The following is a 17,616-nucleotide window of genomic DNA, read 5'->3' on the forward strand; positions in this document are numbered from 1 at the left end:
TTCCTCTCTGTATCTCCCCCCTCTCTCTGTATCTCTCTCTCTGTATCTCTGTATCTCTTTCTCTAGTCTGTACTTAGGAAACCCCATGGACCCACCAGATGTCTTGGGGTTGGACCTCAATGCTGCCCGGCCCACTCAGCTACCGGGACGAGCAAAAAGTGAGTGGCCGGGTTCCTAAACAACCCACTGCCCCTGTCCGATAACACTATTTATTTGGACAACTATTGTCAGTGACTCGAGGAAGTATGTTTCGCTCGCTGGTTGGTGTTTCTTCCCGGTGGTTGGTGTTTCTTCTCGCTGGTTGGTGTTTCTTCCCGGTGGTTGGTGTTTCTTCTCTGTGGTTGGTATTTCTTCTCGGTGGTTGGTATTTCTTCTCGCTGGTTGGTATTTCTTCTCGGTGGTTGGTGTTTCTTCTCGGTGGTTGGTGTTTCTTCCCAGTGGTTGGTGTTTCTTCTCGGTGGTTGGTGTTTCTTCTCGGTGGTTGGTATTTCTTCTCGCTGGTTGGTATTTCTTCTCGGTGGTTGGTGTTTCTTCTCGGTGGTTGGTGTTTCTTCTCGGTGGTTGGTATTTCTTCTCGCTGGTTGGTATTTCTTCTCGGTGGTTGGTGTTTCTTCCCAGTGGTTGGTGTTTCTTCTCGGTGGTTGGTGTTTCTTCTCGGTGGTTGGTGTTTCTTCTCGGTGGTTGGTATTTCTTCTCGGTGGTTGGTGTTTCTTCTCGGTGGTTGGTATTTCTTCTCGCTGGTTGGTATTTCTTCTCGGTGGTTGGTGTTTCTTCTCGGTGGTTGGTATTTCTTCTCGCTGGTTGGTATTTCTTCTCGGTGGTTGGTGTTTCTTCTCGGTGGTTGGTGTTTCTTCTCGGTGGTTGGTATTTCTTCTCGCTGGTTGGTATTTCTTCTCGGTGGTTGGTGTTTCTTCCCAGTGGTTGGTGTTTCTTCTCGGTGGTTGGTGTTTCTTCTCGCTGGTTGGTATTTCTTCTCGGTGGTTGGTGTTTCTTCTCGGTGGTTGGTATTTCTTCTCGGTGGTTGGTGTTTCTTCTCGTGGTTGGTATTTCTTCTCGGTGGTTGGTGTTTCTTCTCGGTGGTTGGTGTTTCTTCTCGGTGGTTGGTGTGTGAATGTGTTCAATCTGACTTGACTGTTGCCACAATGTGTCCAATGTCTCTCCACAGCCAGCCAGTCTGGTCTCTCTCCCCAGCCAGCCAGTCTGGTGTCTCTCCCCAGCCAGCCAGTCTGGTGTCTCTCCCCAGCCAGCCAGTCTGGTGTCTCTCCCCAGCCAGCCAGTCTGGTGTCTCTCCCCGGCCAGCCAGTCTGGTGTCTCTCCCCAGCCAGCCAGTCTGGTGTCTCTCCCCAGCCAGCCAGCCAGCCTGGTGTCTCTCTCCACAGCAAACCAGCCAGTCTGGTCTCTCTCCCCAGCCAGCCAGCCAGTCTGGTGTCTCTCCCCAGCCAGCCAGCCAGTCTGGTCTCTCTCCCCAGCCAGCCAGTCTGGTGTCTCTCCCCAGCCAGCCAGTCTGGTGTCTCTCCCCAGCCAGCCAGCCAGTCTGGTGTCTCTCCCCAGCCAGCCAGCCAGTCTGGTCTCTCTCCCCAGCCAGCCAGTCTGGTGTCTCTCCCCAGCCAGCCAGTCTGGTGTCTCTCCCCAGCCAGCCAGTCTGGTGTCTCTCCCCAGCCAGCCAGTCTGGTCTCTCTCCCCAGCCAGCCAGTCTGGTCTCTCTCCCCAGCCAGCCAGTCTGGTGTCTCTCCCCAGCCAGCCAGTCTGGTGTCTCTCCCCAGCCAGCCAGTCTGGTCTCTCTCCCCAGCCAGCCAGTCTGGTGTCTCTCCCCAGCCAGCCAGTCTGGTCTCTCTCCCCACAGCCAGCCAGCCTGGTGTCTCTCCCCAGCCAGCCAGTCTGGTCTCTCTCCCCCACAGCCAGCCAGCCTGGTCTCTCTCCCCAGCCAGCCAGTCTGGTCTCTCTCCCCACAGCCAGCCAGCCAGCCTGGTGTCTCTCTCCACAGCCAGCCAGCCAGTCTGGTCTCTCTCCCCAGCCAGCCAGCCAGTCTGGTGTCTCTCCCCAGCCAGCCAGCCAGTCTGGTCTCTCTCCCCAGCCAGCCAGTCTGGTGTCTCTCCCCAGCCAGCCAGTCTGGTGTCTCTCCCCAGCCAGCCAGCCAGTCTGGTGTCTCTCCCCAGCCAGCCAGGCAGTCTGGTCTCTCTCCCCAGCCAGCCAGTCTGGTGTCTCTCCCCAGCCAGCCAGTCTGGTGTCTCTCCCCAGCCAGCCAGTCTGGTGTCTCTCCCCAGCCAGCCAGTCTGGTCTCTCTCCCCAGCCAGCCAGTCTGGTCTCTCTCCCCAGCCAGCCAGTCTGGTGTCTCTCCCCAGCCAGCCAGTCTGGTGTCTCTCCCCAGCCAGCCAGTCTGGTCTCTCTCCCCAGCCAGCCAGTCTGGTGTCTCTCCCCAGCCAGCCAGTCTGGTCTCTCTCCCCACAGCCAGCCAGCCTGGTGTCTCTCCCCAGCCAGCCAGTCTGGTCTCTCTCCCCACAGCCAGCCAGCCTGGTCTCTCTCCCCAGCCAGCCAGTCTGGTCTCTCTCCCCACAGCCAGCCAGCCTGGTGTCTCTCCCCAGCCAGCCAGTCTGGTGTCTCTCCCCAGCCAGCCAGTCTGGTGTCTCTCCCCACAGCCAGCCAGCCTGGTGTCTCTCTCCACAGCCAGCCAGCCAGTCTGGTCTCTCTCCCCAGCCAGCCAGTCTGGTGTCTCTCCCCAGCCAGCCAGTCTGGTGTCTCTCCCCAGCCAGCCAGTCTGGTGTCTCTCCCCAGCCAGCCAGTCTGGTGTCTCTCCCCAGCCAGCCAGTCTGGTGTCTCTCCCCACAGCCAGCCAGCCTGGTGTCTCTCCCCAGCCAGCCAGTCTGGTGTCTCTCCCCAGCCAGCCAGTCTGGTGTCTCTCCCCAGCCAGCCAGTCTGGTGTCTCTCCCCAGCCAGCCAGTCTGGTGTCTCTCCCCAGCCAGCCAGTCTGGTGTCTCTCCCCACAGCCAGCCAGCCTGGTGTCTCTCCCCAGCCAGCCAGTCTGGTGTCTCTCCCCAGCCAGCCAGTCTGGTGTCTCTCCCCAGCCAGCCAGTCTGGTGTCTCTCCCCACAGCCAGCCAGCCTGGTGTCTCTCCCCAGCCAGCCAGTCTGGTGTCTCTCCCCAGCCAGCCAGTCTGGTGTCTCTCCCCAGCCAGCCAGTCTGGTGTCTCTCCCCAGCCAGCCAGTCTGGTGTCTCTCCCCAGCCAGCCAGTCTGGTGTCTCTCCCCACAGCCAGCCAGCCTGGTGTCTCTCCCCACAGCCAGCCAGCCAGTCTGGTGTCTCTCCCCAGCCAGCCAGCCTGGTGTCTCTCCCCAGCCAGCCAGTCTGGTCTCTCTCCCCAGCCAGCCAGTCTGGTGTCTCTCCCCAGCCAGCCAGTCTGGTGTCTCTCCCCACAGCCAGCCAGCCTGGTGTCTCTCCCCAGCCAGCCAGTCTGGTGTCTCTCCCCAGCCAGCCAGTCTGGTGTCTCTCCCCAGCCAGCCAGTCTGGTGTCTCTCCCCAGCCAGCCAGTCTGGTGTCTCTCCCCAGCCAGCCAGTCTGGTGTCTCTCCCCAGCCAGCCAGCCTGGTGTCTCTCTCCCCAGCCAGCCAGTCTGGTGTCTCTCCCCAGCCAGCCAGTCTGGTGTCTCTCCCCAGCCAGCCAGTCTGGTGTCTCTCTCCCCAGCCAGCCAGTGTTGTCTCTCCCCTCAGCCAGTGTTGTCTCTCCCCCTGCCAGTGTTGTCTCTCCCCCTGCCAGTGTTGTCTCTCCCCTCAGCCAGTGTTGTCTCTCCCCCCTGCCAGTGTTGTCTCTCCCCTGCCAGTGTTGTATCTCCCCCTGCCAGTGTTGTATCTCCCCCCTGCCAGTGTTGTCTCTCCCCCTGTCAGTGTTATCTCTCCCCCAGCCAGTGTTGTCTCTCCCCTGCCAGTGTTGTCTCTCCCCCTGCCAGTGTTGTCTCTCCCCTCAGCCAGTGTTGTCTCTCCCTCAGCCAGTGTTGTCTCTCCCCCAGCCAGTGTTGTCTCTCCCCTGTCAGTGTTATCTCTCCCCTGCCAGTGTTGTCTCCCCTCAGCCAGTGTTGTCTCTCCCCTCAGCCAGTGTTGTCTCTCCCCAGCCAGTGTTGTCTCTCCCCTCAGCCAGTGTTCTCTCCCCCTGCCAGTGTTGTCTCTCCCCCAGCCAGTGTTGTCTCTCCCCCAGCCAGTGTTGTCTCTCCCCCAGCCAGTGTTGTCTCTCCCCTGTCAGTGTTATCTCTCCCCCTGCCAGTGTTGTCTCTCCCCCAGCCAGTGTTGTCTCTCCCCCAGCCAGTGTTGTCTCTCCCCTCAGCCAGTGTTGTCTCTCCCCTGTCAGTGTTATCTCTCCCCTCAGCCAGTGTTGTCTCTCCCTCAGCCAGTGTTGTCTCTCCCCTGTCAGTGTTGTCTCTCCCCCAGCCAGTGTTGTCTCTCCCCCTGACAGTGTTGTCTCTCCCCCTGCCAGTGCTGTCTCTCCCCCTCAGCCAGTGTTGTCTCTCCCCCAGCCAGTGTTGTCTCTCCCCTGTCAGTGTTATCTCTCCCCCTGCCAGTGTTGTCTTTCCCCTCAGCCAGTGTTCTCTCCCCTCAGCCAGTGTTGTCTCTCCCCCTGCCAGTGTTGTCTCTCCCCTCAGCCAGTGTTCTCTCCCCTCAGCCAGTGTTGTCTCTCCCCCTGCCAGTGTTGTCTCTCCCCTGCCAGTGTTGTCTCTCCTCCCAGCCAGTGTTGTCTCTCCCCCAGCCAGTGTTGTCTCTCCCCTGCCAGTGTTGTCTCTCCCCTGACAGTGTTGTCTCTCCTCCCAGCCAGTGTTGTCTCTCCCCCAGCCAGTGTTGTCTCTCCCCCAGCCAGTGTTGTCTCTCCCCCAGCCAGTGTTGTCTCTCCCCTGTCAGTGTTATCTCTCCCTCAGCCAGTGTTGTCTCTCCCCCTGCCAGTGTTGTCTCTCCCCCAGCCAGTGTTGTCTCTCCCCCAGCCAGTGTTGTCTCTCCCCTGTCAGTGTTGTCTCTCCCCCTGCCAGTGTTATCTCTCCCCCAGCCAGTGTTGTCTCTCCCCCTGCCAGTGTTGTCTCTCCCCCAGCCAGTGTTGTCTCTCCCCCTGCCAGTGTTGTCTCTCCCCCAGCCAGTGTTGTCTCTCCCCCAGCCAGTGTTGTCTCTCCCTCAGCCAGTGTTGTCTCTCCCCCAGCCAGTGTTGTCTCTCCCCTGCCAGTGTTGTCTCTCCCCTCAGCCAGTGTTGTCTCTCCCCTGGCAGTGTTGTCTCTCCCCTCAGCCAGTGTTGTCTCTCCCCTCAGCCAGTGTTGTCTCTCCCCCTGCCAGTGTTGTCTTTCCCCCAGCCAGTGTTGTCTCTCCCCCTGCCAGTGTTGTCTCTCCCCCTGCCAGTGTTGTCTCTCCCCCTGTCAGTGTTATCTCTCCGCTGTCAGTGTTATCTCTCCCCTGCCAGTGTTGTCTCTCCCCTGTCAGTGTTATCTCTCCCCTCAGCCAGTGTTGTCTCTCCCCTCAGCCAGTGTTGTCTCTCCCCTCAGCCAGTGTTATCTCTCCCCTCAGCCAGTGTTGTCTCTCCCCTGTCAGTGTTATCTCTCCCCTCAGCCAGTGTTGTCTCTCCCCCAGCCAGTGTTGTCTCTCCCCTCAGCCAGTGTTGTCTCTCCCCATTGTCAGTGTTGTCTCTCCCCCAGCCAGTGTTGTCTCTCCCTCAGCCAGTGTTGTCTCTCCTCCTGCCAGTGTTCTCTCCCCAGCCAGTGTTCTCTCCCCTGTCAGTGTTATCTCTCCCTCAGCCAGTGTTATCTCTCCCCTCAGCCAGTGTTGTCTCTCCCTCAGCCAGTGTTGTCTCCCCCAGCCAGTGTTCTCTCCCCCAGCCAGTGTTCTCTCCCCTGCCAGTGTTCTCTCCCCCAGCCAGTGTTGTCTCCCCCAGCCAGTGTTGTCTCTCCCCCCAGCCAGTGTTGTCTCTCCCCCTGCCAGTGTTGTCTCTCCCCTCAGCCAGTGTTGTCTCTCCCCCTGCCAGTGTTGTCTCTCCCCCAGCCAGTGTTGTCTCTCCCCTGCCAGTTTTGTCTCTCCCCCTGCCAGTGTTGTCTCTCCCCTCAGCCAGTGTTGTCTCTCCCCCTGCCAGTGTTGTCTCTCCCCCAGCCAGTGTTGTCTCTCCCCCTGCCAGTGTTGTCTCTCCCCCAGCCAGTGTTGTCTCTCCCCCCAGCCAGTGTTATCTCTCCCCCTGCCAGTGTTGTCTCTCCCCCCAGCCAGTGTTGTCTCTCCCCCTGCCAGTGTTGTCTCTCCCCTCAGCCAGTGTTGTCTCTCCCCTATCAGTGTTATCTCTCCCTCAGCCAGTGTTGTCTCTCCCGCTGTCAGTGTTATCTCTCCCCTGCCAGTGTTATCTCTCCCCCTGCCAGTGTTGTCTCTCCCCTGTCAGTGGTATCTCTCCCCTCAGCCAGTGTTGTCTCTCCCTCAGCCAGTGTTGTCTCTCCCCTCAGCCAGTGTTGTCTCTCCCCCAGCCAGTGTTGTCTCTCCCCCTGCCAGTGTTGTCTCTCCCCCTGCCAGTGTTGTCTCTCCCCTGTCAGTGTTATCTCTCCCTCAGCCAGTGTTGTCTCTCCCCTGTCAGTGTTATCTCTCCCCTGTCAGTGTTATCTCTCCCCCTGCCAGTGTTGTCTCTCCCCTGTCAGTGTTATCTCTCCCCTCAGCCAGTGTTCTCTCCCCTCAGCCAGTGTTGTCTCTCCCCCAGCCAGTGTTGTCTCTCCCTCAGCCAGTGTTATCTCTCCCCTCAGCCAGTGTTGTCTCTCCCCTGTCAGTGTTATCTCTCCCCTCAGCTAGTGTTGTCTCTCCCCCAGCCAGTGTTGTCTCTCCCTCAGCCAGTGTTGTCTCTTCCCCTGTCAGTGTTATCTCTCCCCTCAGCCAGTGTTGTCTCTCCCCGCAGCCAGTGTTGTCTCTCCCCTGCCAGTGTTCTCTCCCCAGCCAGTGTTGTCTCTCCCTCAGCCAGTGTTGTCTCTCCCCCTGCCAGTGTTGTCTCTCCCCCTGTCAGTGTTATCTCTCCCCCAGCCAGTGTTCTCTCCCCCTGTTAGTGTTATCTCTCCCCTCAGCCAGTGTTATCTCTCCCCTCAGCCAGTGTTGTCTCTCCCCTCAGCCAGTGTTGTCTCCCCCAGCCAGTGTTCTCTCCCCCAGCCAGTGTTCTCTCCCCCTGCCAGTGTTCTCTCCCCCAGCCAGTGTTGTCTCCCCCAGCCAGTGTTGTCTCTCCCCCCAGCCAGTGTTGTCTCTCCCCCTGCCAGTGTTGTCTCTCCCCCCAGCCAGTGTTGTCTCTCCCCCAGCCAGTGTTCTCTCCCCCTGCCAGTGTTGTCTCCCCCAGCCAGTGTTGTCTCTCCCCCAGTCAGTGTTCTCTCCCCCAGCCAGTGTTCTCTCCCCCTGCCAGTGTTCTCTCCCCCTGCCAGTGTTCTCTCCCCCAGCCAGTGTTGTCTCCCCCAGCCAGTGTTGTCTCTCCCCCAGCCAGTGTTGTCTCTCCCCCTGCCAGTGTTGTCTCTCCCCCCAGCCAGTGTTGTCTCTCCCCCCAGCCAGTGTTCTCTCCCCCTGCCAGTGTTGTCTCCCCCAGCCAGTGTTGTCTCTCCCCCAGCCAGTGTTCTCTCCCTCTGCCAGTGTTGTCTCCCCCAGCCAGTGTTGTCTCTCCCCAGCCAGTCTTGTCTCCCCCAGCCAGTGTTGTCTCTCCCCCAGCCAGTGTTGTCTCTCCCCCAGCCAGTGTTCTCTCTCCCTGCCAGTGTTGTCTCCCCCTGCCAGTGTTGTCTCTCCCCTCAGCCAGTGTTGTCTCTCCCCGCAGCCAGTGTTGTCTCTCCCCCTGCCAGTGTTCTCTCCCCCAGCCAGTGTTGTCTCTCCCCTCAGCCAGTGTTGTCTCTCCCCCTGCCAGTGTTGTCTCTCCCCCTGTCAGTGTTATCTCTCCCCCAGCCAGTGTTCTCTCCCCCTGTTAGTGTTATCTCTCCCCTCAGCCAGTGTTATCTCTCCCCTCAGCCAGTGTTGTCTCTCCCCTCAGCCAGTGTTGTCTCCCCCAGCCAGTGTTCTCTCCCCCAGCCAGTGTTCTCTCCCCCTGCCAGTGTTCTCTCCCCCAGCCAGTGTTGTCTCCCCCAGCCAGTGTTGTCTCTCCCCCAGCCAGTGTTGTCTCTCCCCTGCCAGTGTTGTCTCTCCCCCAGCCAGTGTTGTCTCTCCCCCAGCCAGTGTTCTCTCCCCCTGCCAGTGTTGTCTCCCCAGCCAGTGTTGTCTCTCCCCCAGTCAGTGTTCTCTCCCCCAGCCAGTGTTCTCTCCCCCTGCCAGTGTTCTCTCCCCCTGCCAGTGTTCTCTCCCCCAGCCAGTGTTGTCTCCCCAGCCAGTGTTGTCTCTCCCCCAGCCAGTGTTGTCTCTCCCCTGCCAGTGTTGTCTCTCCCCCAGCCAGTGTTGTCTCTCCCCCAGCCAGTGTTCTCTCCCCCTGCCAGTGTTGTCTCCCCCAGCCAGTGTTGTCTCTCCCCCAGCCAGTGTTCTCTCCCTCTGCCAGTGTTGTCTCCCCCAGCCAGTGTTGTCTCTCCCCCAGCCAGTCTTGTCTCCCCCAGCCAGTGTTGTCTCTCCCCCAGCCAGTGTTGTCTCTCCCCAGCCAGTGTTCTCTCTCCCTGCCAGTGTTGTCTCCCCCTGCCAGTGTTGTCTCTCCCCCAGCCAGTGTTCTCTCCCCCTGCCAGTGTTCTCTCCCCCAGCCAGTGTTGTCTCTCCCCCAGCCAGTGTTGTCTCTCCCCTGACAGTGTTGTCTCTCCCCGCAGCCAGTGTTCTCTCCCCCTGCCAGTGTTCTCTCCCCTGCCAGTGTTCTCTCCCCCTGCCAGTGTTCTCTCCCCTCAGCCAGTGTTGTCTCCCCCTGCCAGTGTTCTCTCCCCCTGCCAGTGTTCTCTCCCCCTGCCAGTGTTGTCTCTCCCCCCAGCCAGTGTTCTCTCCCCCTGCCAGTGTTCTCTCCCCCCTGCCAGTGTTGTCTCTCCCCTCAGCCAGTGTTCTCTCCCCTGCCAGTGTTCTCACCCCTGCCAGTGTTCTCTCCCCTGCCAGTGTTGTCTCTCCCCCAGCCAGTGTTGTATCTCCCCCTGCCAGTGTTCTCTCCCCCTGACAGTGTTGTCTCTCCCCTCAGCCAGTGTTCTCTCCCCTGCCAGTGTTCTCTCCCCTGCCAGTGTTCTCTCCCCCTGCCAGTGTTGTCTCTCCCCCAGCCAGTGTTCTCTCCCCCAGCCAGTGTTCTCTCCCCAGCCAGTGTTGTCTCTCCCCCAGCCAGTGTTGTCTCTCCCCCTGACAGTGTTGTCTCTCCCCTCAGCCAGTGTTCTCTCCCCTGCCAGTGTTCTCTCCCCCTGCCAGTGTTCTCTCCCCTGCCAGTGTTCTCTCCCCCTGCCAGTGTTCTCTCCCCCCCTGCCAGTGTTCTCTCCCCCTGCCAGTGTTCTCTCCCCCCGCCATTGTTCTCTCCCCCTGCCAGTGTTCTCTCCCTCAGCCAGTGTTGTCTCTCCCCCAGCCAGTGTTGTCTCTCCCCTGCCAGTGTTGTCTCTCCCCCAGCCAGTGTTCTCTCCCCCAGCCAGTGTTGTCTCTCCCCCTGCCAGTGTTGTCTCCCCCTGCCAGTGTTGTCTCTCCCCCTGCCAGTGTTGTCTTTCCCCTCAGCCAGTGTTGTCTCCCCCTGCCAGTGTTGTCTCTCCCCCTGCCAGTGTTGTCTCTCCCCCTGCCAGTGTTGTCTCCCCCTGCCAGTGTTGTCTCTCCCCCTGCCAGTGTTGTCTCTCCCCCTGCCAGTGTTGTCTCCCCCTGCCAGTGTTGTCTCTCCCCCTGCCAGTGTTGTCTCCCCCTGCCAGTGTTGTCTCTCCCCTCAGCCAGTGTTGTCTTTCCCCTCAGCCAGTGTTGTCTTTCCCCTCAGCCAGTGTTGTCTCTCCCCCTACCAGTGTTGTCTCTCCCCCTGCCAGTGTTGTCTCCCCCTGCCAGTGTTGTCTCTCCCCCTGCCAGTGTTGTCTCTCCCCCAGCCAGTGTTGTCTCTCCCCTGCCAGTGTTGTCTCTCCCCCAGCCAGTGTTGTCTCTCCCCCAGCCAGTGTTCTCTCCCCCTGCCAGTGTTGTCTCCCCCAGCCAGTGTTGTCTCTCCCCCAGCCAGTGTTCTCTCCTCTGCCAGTGTTGTCTCCCCCAGCCAGTGTTGTCTCTCCCCCAGCCAGTCTTGTCTCCCCCAGCCAGTGTTGTCTCTCCCCAGCCAGTGTTGTCTCTCCCCCAGCCAGTGTTCTCTCCCCTGCCAGTGTTGTCTCCCCCTGCCAGTGTTGTCTCTCCCCCAGCCAGTGTTCTCTCCCCTGCCAGTGTTCTCTCCCCAGCCAGTGTTGTCTCTCCCCAGCCAGTGTTGTCTCTCCCCCTGACAGTGTTGTCTCTCCCCTCAGCCAGTGTTCTCTCCCCCCTGCCAGTGTTCTCTCCCCTGCCAGTGTTCTCTCTCCCTGCCAGTGTTCTCTCCCCTCAGCCAGTGTTGTCTCCCCTGCCAGTGTTCTCTCCCCCTGCCAGTGTTCTCTCCCCTGCCAGTGTTGTCTCTCCCCCAGCCAGTGTTATCTCCCCCTGCCAGTGTTCTCTCCCCCTGCCAGTGTTGTCTCTCCCCTCAGCCAGTGTTCTCTCCCCTGCCAGTGTTCTCACCCCTGCCAGTGTTCTCTCCCCTGCCAGTGTTGTCTCTCCCCCAGCCAGTGTTGTATCTCCCCTGCCAGTGTTCTCTCCCCCTGACAGTGTTGTCTCTCCCTCAGCCAGTGTTCTCTCCCCCTGCCAGTGTTCTCTCCCCCTGCCAGTGTTGTCTCTCCCCCAGCCAGTGTTGTCTCTCCCCCAGCCAGTGTTCTCTCCCCTGCCAGTGTTGTCTCCCCCAGCCAGTGTTGTCTCTCCCCCAGCCAGTGTTCTCTCCCTCTGCCAGTGTTGTCTCCCCCAGCCAGTGTTGTCTCTCCCCCAGCCAGTCTTGTCTCCCCCAGCCAGTGTTGTCTCTCCCCCAGCCAGTGTTGTCTCTCCCCAGCCAGTGTTCTCTCTCCCTGCCAGTGTTGTCTCCCCCTGCCAGTGTTGTCTCTCCCCCAGCCAGTGTTCTCTCCCCCTGCCAGTGTTCTCTCCCCCAGCCAGTGTTGTCTCTCCCCCAGCCAGTGTTGTCTCTCCCCCTGACAGTGTTGTCTCTCCCCTCAGCCAGTGTTCTCTCCCCCTGCCAGTGTTCTCTCCCCCTGCCAGTGTTCTCTCCCCCTGCCAGTGTTCTCTCCCCTCAGCCAGTGTTGTCTCCCCCTGCCAGTGTTCTCTCCCCTGCCAGTGTTCTCTCCCCTGCCAGTGTTGTCTCTCCCCCAGCCAGTGTTATCTCCCCCTGCCAGTGTTCTCTCCCCCTGCCAGTGTTGTCTCTCCCCTCAGCCAGTGTTCTCTCCCCCTGCCAGTGTTCTCACCCCTGCCAGTGTTCTCTCCCCCTGCCAGTGTTGTCTCTCCCCCAGCCAGTGTTGTATCTCCCCTGCCAGTGTTCTCTCCCCCTGACAGTGTTGTCTCTCCCCTCAGCCAGTGTTCTCTCCCCCTGCCAGTGTTCTCTCCCCTGCCAGTGTTCTCTCCCCTGCCAGTGTTGTCTCTCCCCCAGCCAGTGTTCTCTCCCCCAGCCAGTGTTCTCTCCCCAGCCAGTGTTGTCTCTCCCCCAGCCAGTGTTGTCTCTCCCCCTGACAGTGTTGTCTCTCCCCTCAGCCAGTGTTCTCTCCCCCTGCCAGTGTTCTCTCCCCCTGCCAGTGTTCTCTCCCCTGCCAGTGTTCTCTCCCCTGCCAGTGTTCTCTCCCCCTGCCAGTGTTCTCTCCCCTGCCAGTGTTCTCTCCCCCGCCATTGTTCTCTCCCCTGCCAGTGTTCTCTCCCTCAGCCAGTGTTGTCTCTCCCCCAGCCAGTGTTGTCTCTCCCCTGCCAGTGTTGTCTCTCCCCCAGCCAGTGTTCTCTCCCCCAGCCAGTGTTGTCTCTCCCCCTGCCAGTGTTGTCTCCCCCTGCCAGTGTTGTCTCTCCCCCTGCCAGTGTTGTCTTTCCCCTCAGCCAGTGTTGTCTCCCCCTGCCAGTGTTGTCTCTCCCCCTGCCAGTGTTGTCTCTCCCCCTGCCAGTGTTGTCTCCCCCTGCCAGTGTTGTCTCTCCCCCTGCCAGTGTTGTCTCTCCCCCTGCCAGTGTTGTCTCCCCCCTGCCAGTGTTGTCTCTCCCCCTGCCAGTGTTGTCTCCCCCTGCCAGTGTTGTCTCTCCCCTCAGCCAGTGTTGTCTTTCCCTCAGCCAGTGTTGTCTTTCCCCTCAGCCAGTGTTGTCTCTCCCCCTACCAGTGTTGTCTCTCCCCCTGCCAGTGTTGTCTCCCCCTGCCAGTGTTGTCTCTCCCCCTGCCAGTGTTGTCTCTCCCCCAGCCAGTGTTGTCTCTCCCCCTGCCAGTGTTGTCTCTCCCCCAGCCAGTGTTGTCTCTCCCCCCAGCCAGTGTTCTCTCCCCCTGCCAGTGTTGTCTCCCCCAGCCAGTGTTGTCTCTCCCCCAGCCAGTGTTCTCTCCCTCTGCCAGTGTTGTCTCCCCCAGCCAGTGTTGTCTCTCCCCCCGCCAGTCTTGTCTCCCCCAGCCAGTGTTGTCTCTCCCCCAGCCAGTGTTGTCTCTCCCCCAGCCAGTGTTCTCTCTCCCTGCCAGTGTTGTCTCCCCCTGCCAGTGTTGTCTCTCCCCCCAGCCAGTGTTCTCTCCCCCTGCCAGTGTTCTCTCCCCCAGCCAGTGTTGTCTCTCCCCCAGCCAGTGTTGTCTCTCCCCTGACAGTGTTGTCTCTCCCCTCAGCCAGTGTTCTCTCCCCTGCCAGTGTTCTCTCCCCTGCCAGTGTTCTCTCCCCTGCCAGTGTTCTCTCCCCTCAGCCAGTGTTGTCTCCCCTGCCAGTGTTCTCTCCCCTGCCAGTGTTCTCTCCCCTGCCAGTGTTGTCTCTCCCCCAGCCAGTGTTATCTCCCCTGCCAGTGTTCTCTCCCCCTGCCAGTGTTGTCTCTCCCCTCAGCCAGTGTTCTCTCCCCTGCCAGTGTTCTCACCCCTGCCAGTGTTCTCTCCCCTGCCAGTGTTGTCTCTCCCCCAGCCAGTGTTGTATCTCCCCTGCCAGTGTTCTCTCCCCCTGACAGTGTTGTCTCTCCCTCAGCCAGTGTTCTCTCCCCTGCCAGTGTTCTCTCCCCTGCCAGTGTTCTCTCCCCCTGCCAGTGTTGTCTCTCCCCCCAGCCAGTGTTCTCTCCCCCAGCCAGTGTTCTCTCCCCCAGCCAGTGTTGTCTCTCCCCCAGCCAGTGTTGTCTCTCCCCCCTGACAGTGTTGTCTCTCCCCTCAGCCAGTGTTCTCTCCCCCTGCCAGTGTTCTCTCCCCTGCCAGTGTTCTCTCCCCCTGCCAGTGTTCTCTCCCCTGCCAGTGTTCTCTCCCCCTGCCAGTGTTCTCTCCCCCTGCCAGTGTTCTCTCCCCCGCCATTGTTCTCTCCCCTGCCAGTGTTCTCTCCCTCAGCCAGTGTTGTCTCTCCCCAGCCAGTGTTGTCTCTCCCCTGCCAGTGTTGTCTCTCCCCCAGCCAGTGTTCTCTCCCCCAGCCAGTGTTGTCTCTCCCCCTGCCAGTGTTGTCTCCCCCTGCCAGTGTTGTCTCTCCCCCTGCCAGTGTTGTCTTTCCCCTCAGCCAGTGTTGTCTCCCCCTGCCAGTGTTGTCTCTCCCCCTGCCAGTGTTGTCTCTCCCCCTGCCAGTGTTGTCTCCCCCTGCCAGTGTTGTCTCTCCCCCCTGCCAGTGTTGTCTCTCCCCCTGCCAGTGTTGTCTCCCCCTGCCAGTGTTGTCTCTCCCCCTGCCATTGTTGTCTCCCCCCCTGCCAGTGTTGTCTCTCCCCTCAGCCAGTGTTGTCTTTCCCCTCAGCCAGTGTTGTCTTTCCCCTCAGCCAGTGTTGTCTCTCCCCCCTACCAGTGTTGTCTCTCCCCCTGCCAGTGTTGTCTCCCCCCCTGCCAGTGTTGTCTCTCCCCCCTGCCAGTGTTGTCTCCCCCTGCCAGTGTTGTCTCTCCCCTCAGCCAGTGTTGTCTTTCCCCTCAGCCAGTGTTGTCTTTCCCCTCAGCCAGTGTTGTCTCTCCGCCCTGCCAGTGTTGTCTCTCCCCCCTGACAGTGTTGTCTCTCCGCCCTGCCAGTGTTGTCTCTCCCCCCTGCCAGTGTTGTCTCTCCCCCAGCCAGTGTTGTCTCTCCCCCCTGCCAGTGTTGTCTCTCCCCCCTGCCAGTGTTGTCTCTCCCCCAGCCAGTGTTGTCTCTCCCCCTGCCAGTGTTGTCTCTTCCCCCTGCCAGAGGTGTCTCTCCCCCTTCCAGTGTTGTATCTCCCCCCTGCCAGTGTTGTCTCTCCGCCCTGCCAGTGTTTTTCTCTCCCCCCTGCCAGTGTTGTCTCTCCCCCCAGCCAGTGTTATCTCTCCCCCTGCCAGTGTTGTCTCTCCCCCCAGCCAGTGTTGTCTCTCCCCCCAGCCAGTGTTATCTCTCCCCCTGCCAGTGTTGTCTCTCCCCCAGCCAGTGTTGTCTCTCCCCCCTGCCAGTGTTGTCTCTTCCCCCTGCCAGTGTTGTCTCTTCCCCCTGCCAGTGTTGTCTCTTCCCCCTGCCAGTGTTGTCTCTCCCCCCAGCCAGTGTTGTCTCTCCCCCAGCCAGTGTTGTCTCTCCCCCCTGCCAGTGTTGTCTCTTCCCCCTGCCAGAGGTGTCTCTCCCCCTTCCAGTGTTGTATCTCCCCCCTGCCAGTGTTGTCTCTCCCCCTTCCAGTGTTGTCTCTCCCCTCAGCCAGTGTTATCTCTCCCCCTGCCAGTGTTGTCTCTCCCCTCAGCCAGCGTTGTCTCTCCCCTCAGCCAGTGTTGTCTCTCCCCCCTGCCAGTGTTGTCTCTCCCCCCAGCCAGTGTTGTCTCTCCCCCCCCCCAGCCAGTGTTGTCTCTCCCCCAGCCAGTGTTGTCTCTCCCCCAGCCAGTGTTGTCTCTCCCCTGCCAGTGTTGTCTCTCCCCCAGCCAGTGTTGTCTCTCCCCCAGCCAGTGTTGTCTCTCCCCCCAGCCAGTGTTGTCTCTCCCCCCAGCCAGTGTTGTCTCTCCCCCCAGCCAGTGTTGTCTCTCCCCCTGCCAGTGTTGTCTCTCCCCCCAGCCAGTGTTGTCTCTCCCCCCAGCCAGTGTTGTCTCTCCCCCTTCCAGTGTTGTCTCTCCCCCAGCCAGTGTTGTCTCTCCCCCCTGCCAGTGTTGTCTCTCCCTTCAGCCAGTGTTCTCTCCCCTCAGCCAGTGTTGTCTCTTCCCCCTGCCAGTGTTGTCTCTCCCCCAGCCAGTGTTGTCTCTCCCCCAGCCAGTGTTGTCTCTCCCCTCAGCCAGTGTTGTCTCTCCCCCCTGCCAGTGTTGTCTCTCCCCCCAGCCAGTGTTGTCTCTCCCCCAGCCAGTGTTGTCTCTCCCCCCAGCCAGTGTTGTCTCTCCCCTCAGCCAGTGTTGTCTCTCCCCCCTGCCAGTGTTGTCTCTCCCCCCAGCCAGTGTTGTCTCTCCCCCCAGCCAGTGTTGTCTCTCCCCCAGCCAGTGTTGTCTCTCCCCCAGCCAGTGTTGTCTCTCCCCCTGCCAGTGTTCTCTCCCCCAGCCAGTGTTCTCTCCCCCAGCCAGTGTTGTCTCTCCCCCCAGCCAGTGTTGTCTCTCCCCCCTGCCAGTGTTCTCTCCCCCAGCCAGTGTTCTCTCCCCCAGCCAGTGTTGTCTCTCTCTCTTGAGTGGGTTAAAAGACAAGTTGTTACTGTAGTTTTGAATGGTTATGATTACAGTTGTTTTTAATGTTTATGATTACGGTTGTTTTTAATGTTTATGATTACGGTACTTTTTAATGTTTTTATGAGTTTAATGTTTATCATTACGGTGCTTTTTAATGTTTATGATTTCCCCCTAAACATCTTTAAAGAGCTAATGTTCTCCGTAGGATTGTGTTTGTTTCCATTCATACACAGTGTATGAATATCCACACATTACAGATGGACACACTGAGGAATATTACCTACTCATTTCAGGGACATTATGCGCATAAATAAACCTTTCCATCAAAGGCAGCACTCAAGGTTGAGCACTCAATGTAGACAGCTGGGACCTTGGGGATGGACTACACTGCTACATGAGTAATGAGAGGTTACAGAGTTGGGTTAGGGTATTGTTGCCAAAGTCATTAAGTTGTGTTTGTTTGTCTGTTTATTTGTCCAGATCCATGCTACGACTCAGTGACTGAGGACGAGGAGCTGACCGCCTCAGGCCTCAAGAGGCTGTCGCTACGGAAAGCAAGTTCCATCCTCAAGTTCAAACCCGCCGCCTGGGTCTCCGCCTCCAAACAGGGGGAACGGACTACGGGTTCAGGCCACACCCCCAGCAAGGTGTCGCTCATCGACTTTGAGCAGGAGTTTCCCCCGGCCACACCCTCTCCCTCCCCAGTGGCGGAGCTACAGTTGCCCTCATTGGTCAAGCTGGCTCTGGAGGCGGAGTCTATTCTGGACATGACTCCTCCTCAGAGCCCATGGTGCTCACTGCCTTGCCCTTTACACCCCACGCCAGTGGTGGACTGGGACGCCCGCCCCTTACCTCCACCTCCTGCGTACGATGACGTGGCGCAAGACGAGGAGGACATGGAGGTGAGCTCCATCAACAGCTTGGAGCAGCGACAGCAGGGGGGGATGGGTGAGAGCCACAGCCCCACGGAGGCCATCCCGGCTGGGGAGGAGGGGAAACCCCTGGGGGACAACCTCTTCTTACCCTCCCAGCAGGACCAGGCCTACACATCCTTCTCCCAGTCAGCAGAGATCTTTCAGGAGCTCCAGCAGGAGTGCATGAGGAGGCTCAATGTGCCCACAGCAGGAGTTCCCCAGCCTCCCTCTCCGTCACCGAGCTCAGGCCTCCAGTCCATAGACGTGCACCGCCATATCGTCCTGTCCTTCTCCGAGGACAAGCCCCAGATCCCTCCCCGCATTCCCATCCCGCCTCGCCCCGTCAAACAAGGGGACTACACCCGCTGGTCCGGTGACCTCTCCCTGTCCCCGACTCCAGCTTCAGAGGAAGTCCAGGACCGGCCCCCTCAGATCCCCCCACGGAACCCCCTGTCCCAGCCAGGCTCACGCACCCCCAGTCCCATGGGGCTCCAGGTGGGCTCCCCCCAGCAGAGGACAATGGTTTACCCCAGCGCCCCTCTTCCGGCCACATACGGATCCTACCTCTCCACATCCCCGGGGATGATCATGCCCACTACGCACAGCTTTGCCTCGGACCCAAAATACGCCGCGCTCAAGGTCATCCAAGCACAAGCCCAGGGTAAGGACCTGGCCAAGGGGCCATGCATCCTGCCAATTGTCCGCGACGGTCGCAAAGTCAGCAACACGCATTACTACCTCCTGCCCGAGAGGCCGCCTTACCTGGACCGCTACGACCGCTTCTTCAGGGAAGCAGGAAATGTGCCGACCTGTGGCGGCGGTGGGATCTGTGAGGAGAGGCAGCAGCCCAACACGGCCACGGTCAGGCCCATGGTGGTGAACCAGCAGCAGCAGAGCAAAGGAGGAGATATCAAGGCCAACTTCTCCAACAACAACAGCAGTCTGGGCTGCCGGCCGGGCATTAAGGCCTCCATCAGCCTGCCTAGGGTCAGCTCTGAGGGGTCAGCCAGCAGGGCAGCGGGAGGAATCACAACAGACCAGGTCAAGATGGTGTGTAGTACCGAAAGCGCCAGT

The 17,616-nt window shown here is 60.0% G+C and overlaps 1 protein-coding gene and 1 long non-coding RNA gene across 10 annotated transcripts in view; one reads left to right on the forward strand and one right to left on the reverse strand.

Annotated features, from left to right (window-relative positions):
• LOC127907563 (uncharacterized) overlaps positions 1-15 on the reverse strand; it is a 6,732-nt gene extending 6,717 nt beyond the window's left edge. The window contains exon 1 of the long non-coding RNA XR_008064861.1: positions 1-15. This exon is cut by the window's left edge and continues 2,061 nt beyond it. This is a non-coding gene — a long non-coding RNA (uncharacterized LOC127907563).
• Positions 1-17,616, forward strand: part of LOC118395167 (activated CDC42 kinase 1-like) — a 178,421-nt gene that overhangs the window by 147,719 nt on the left and 13,086 nt on the right. For all 9 annotated transcript variants that reach the window (XM_052463247.1, XM_052463245.1, XM_052463246.1 and 6 more), the window contains 2 exons: positions 67-158; positions 16,109-17,592. In XM_052463247.1, the coding sequence (XP_052319207.1) occupies positions 67-158; positions 16,109-17,592 (1,576 nt within the window). The remainder of the gene's footprint in view (positions 1-66; positions 159-16,108; positions 17,593-17,616) is intronic.

Source organism: Oncorhynchus keta, chromosome 15, assembly GCF_023373465.1.
Source record: "Oncorhynchus keta strain PuntledgeMale-10-30-2019 chromosome 15, Oket_V2, whole genome shotgun sequence".
In the NCBI taxonomy this organism is placed as follows: domain Eukaryota; kingdom Metazoa; phylum Chordata; class Actinopteri; order Salmoniformes; family Salmonidae; genus Oncorhynchus; species Oncorhynchus keta.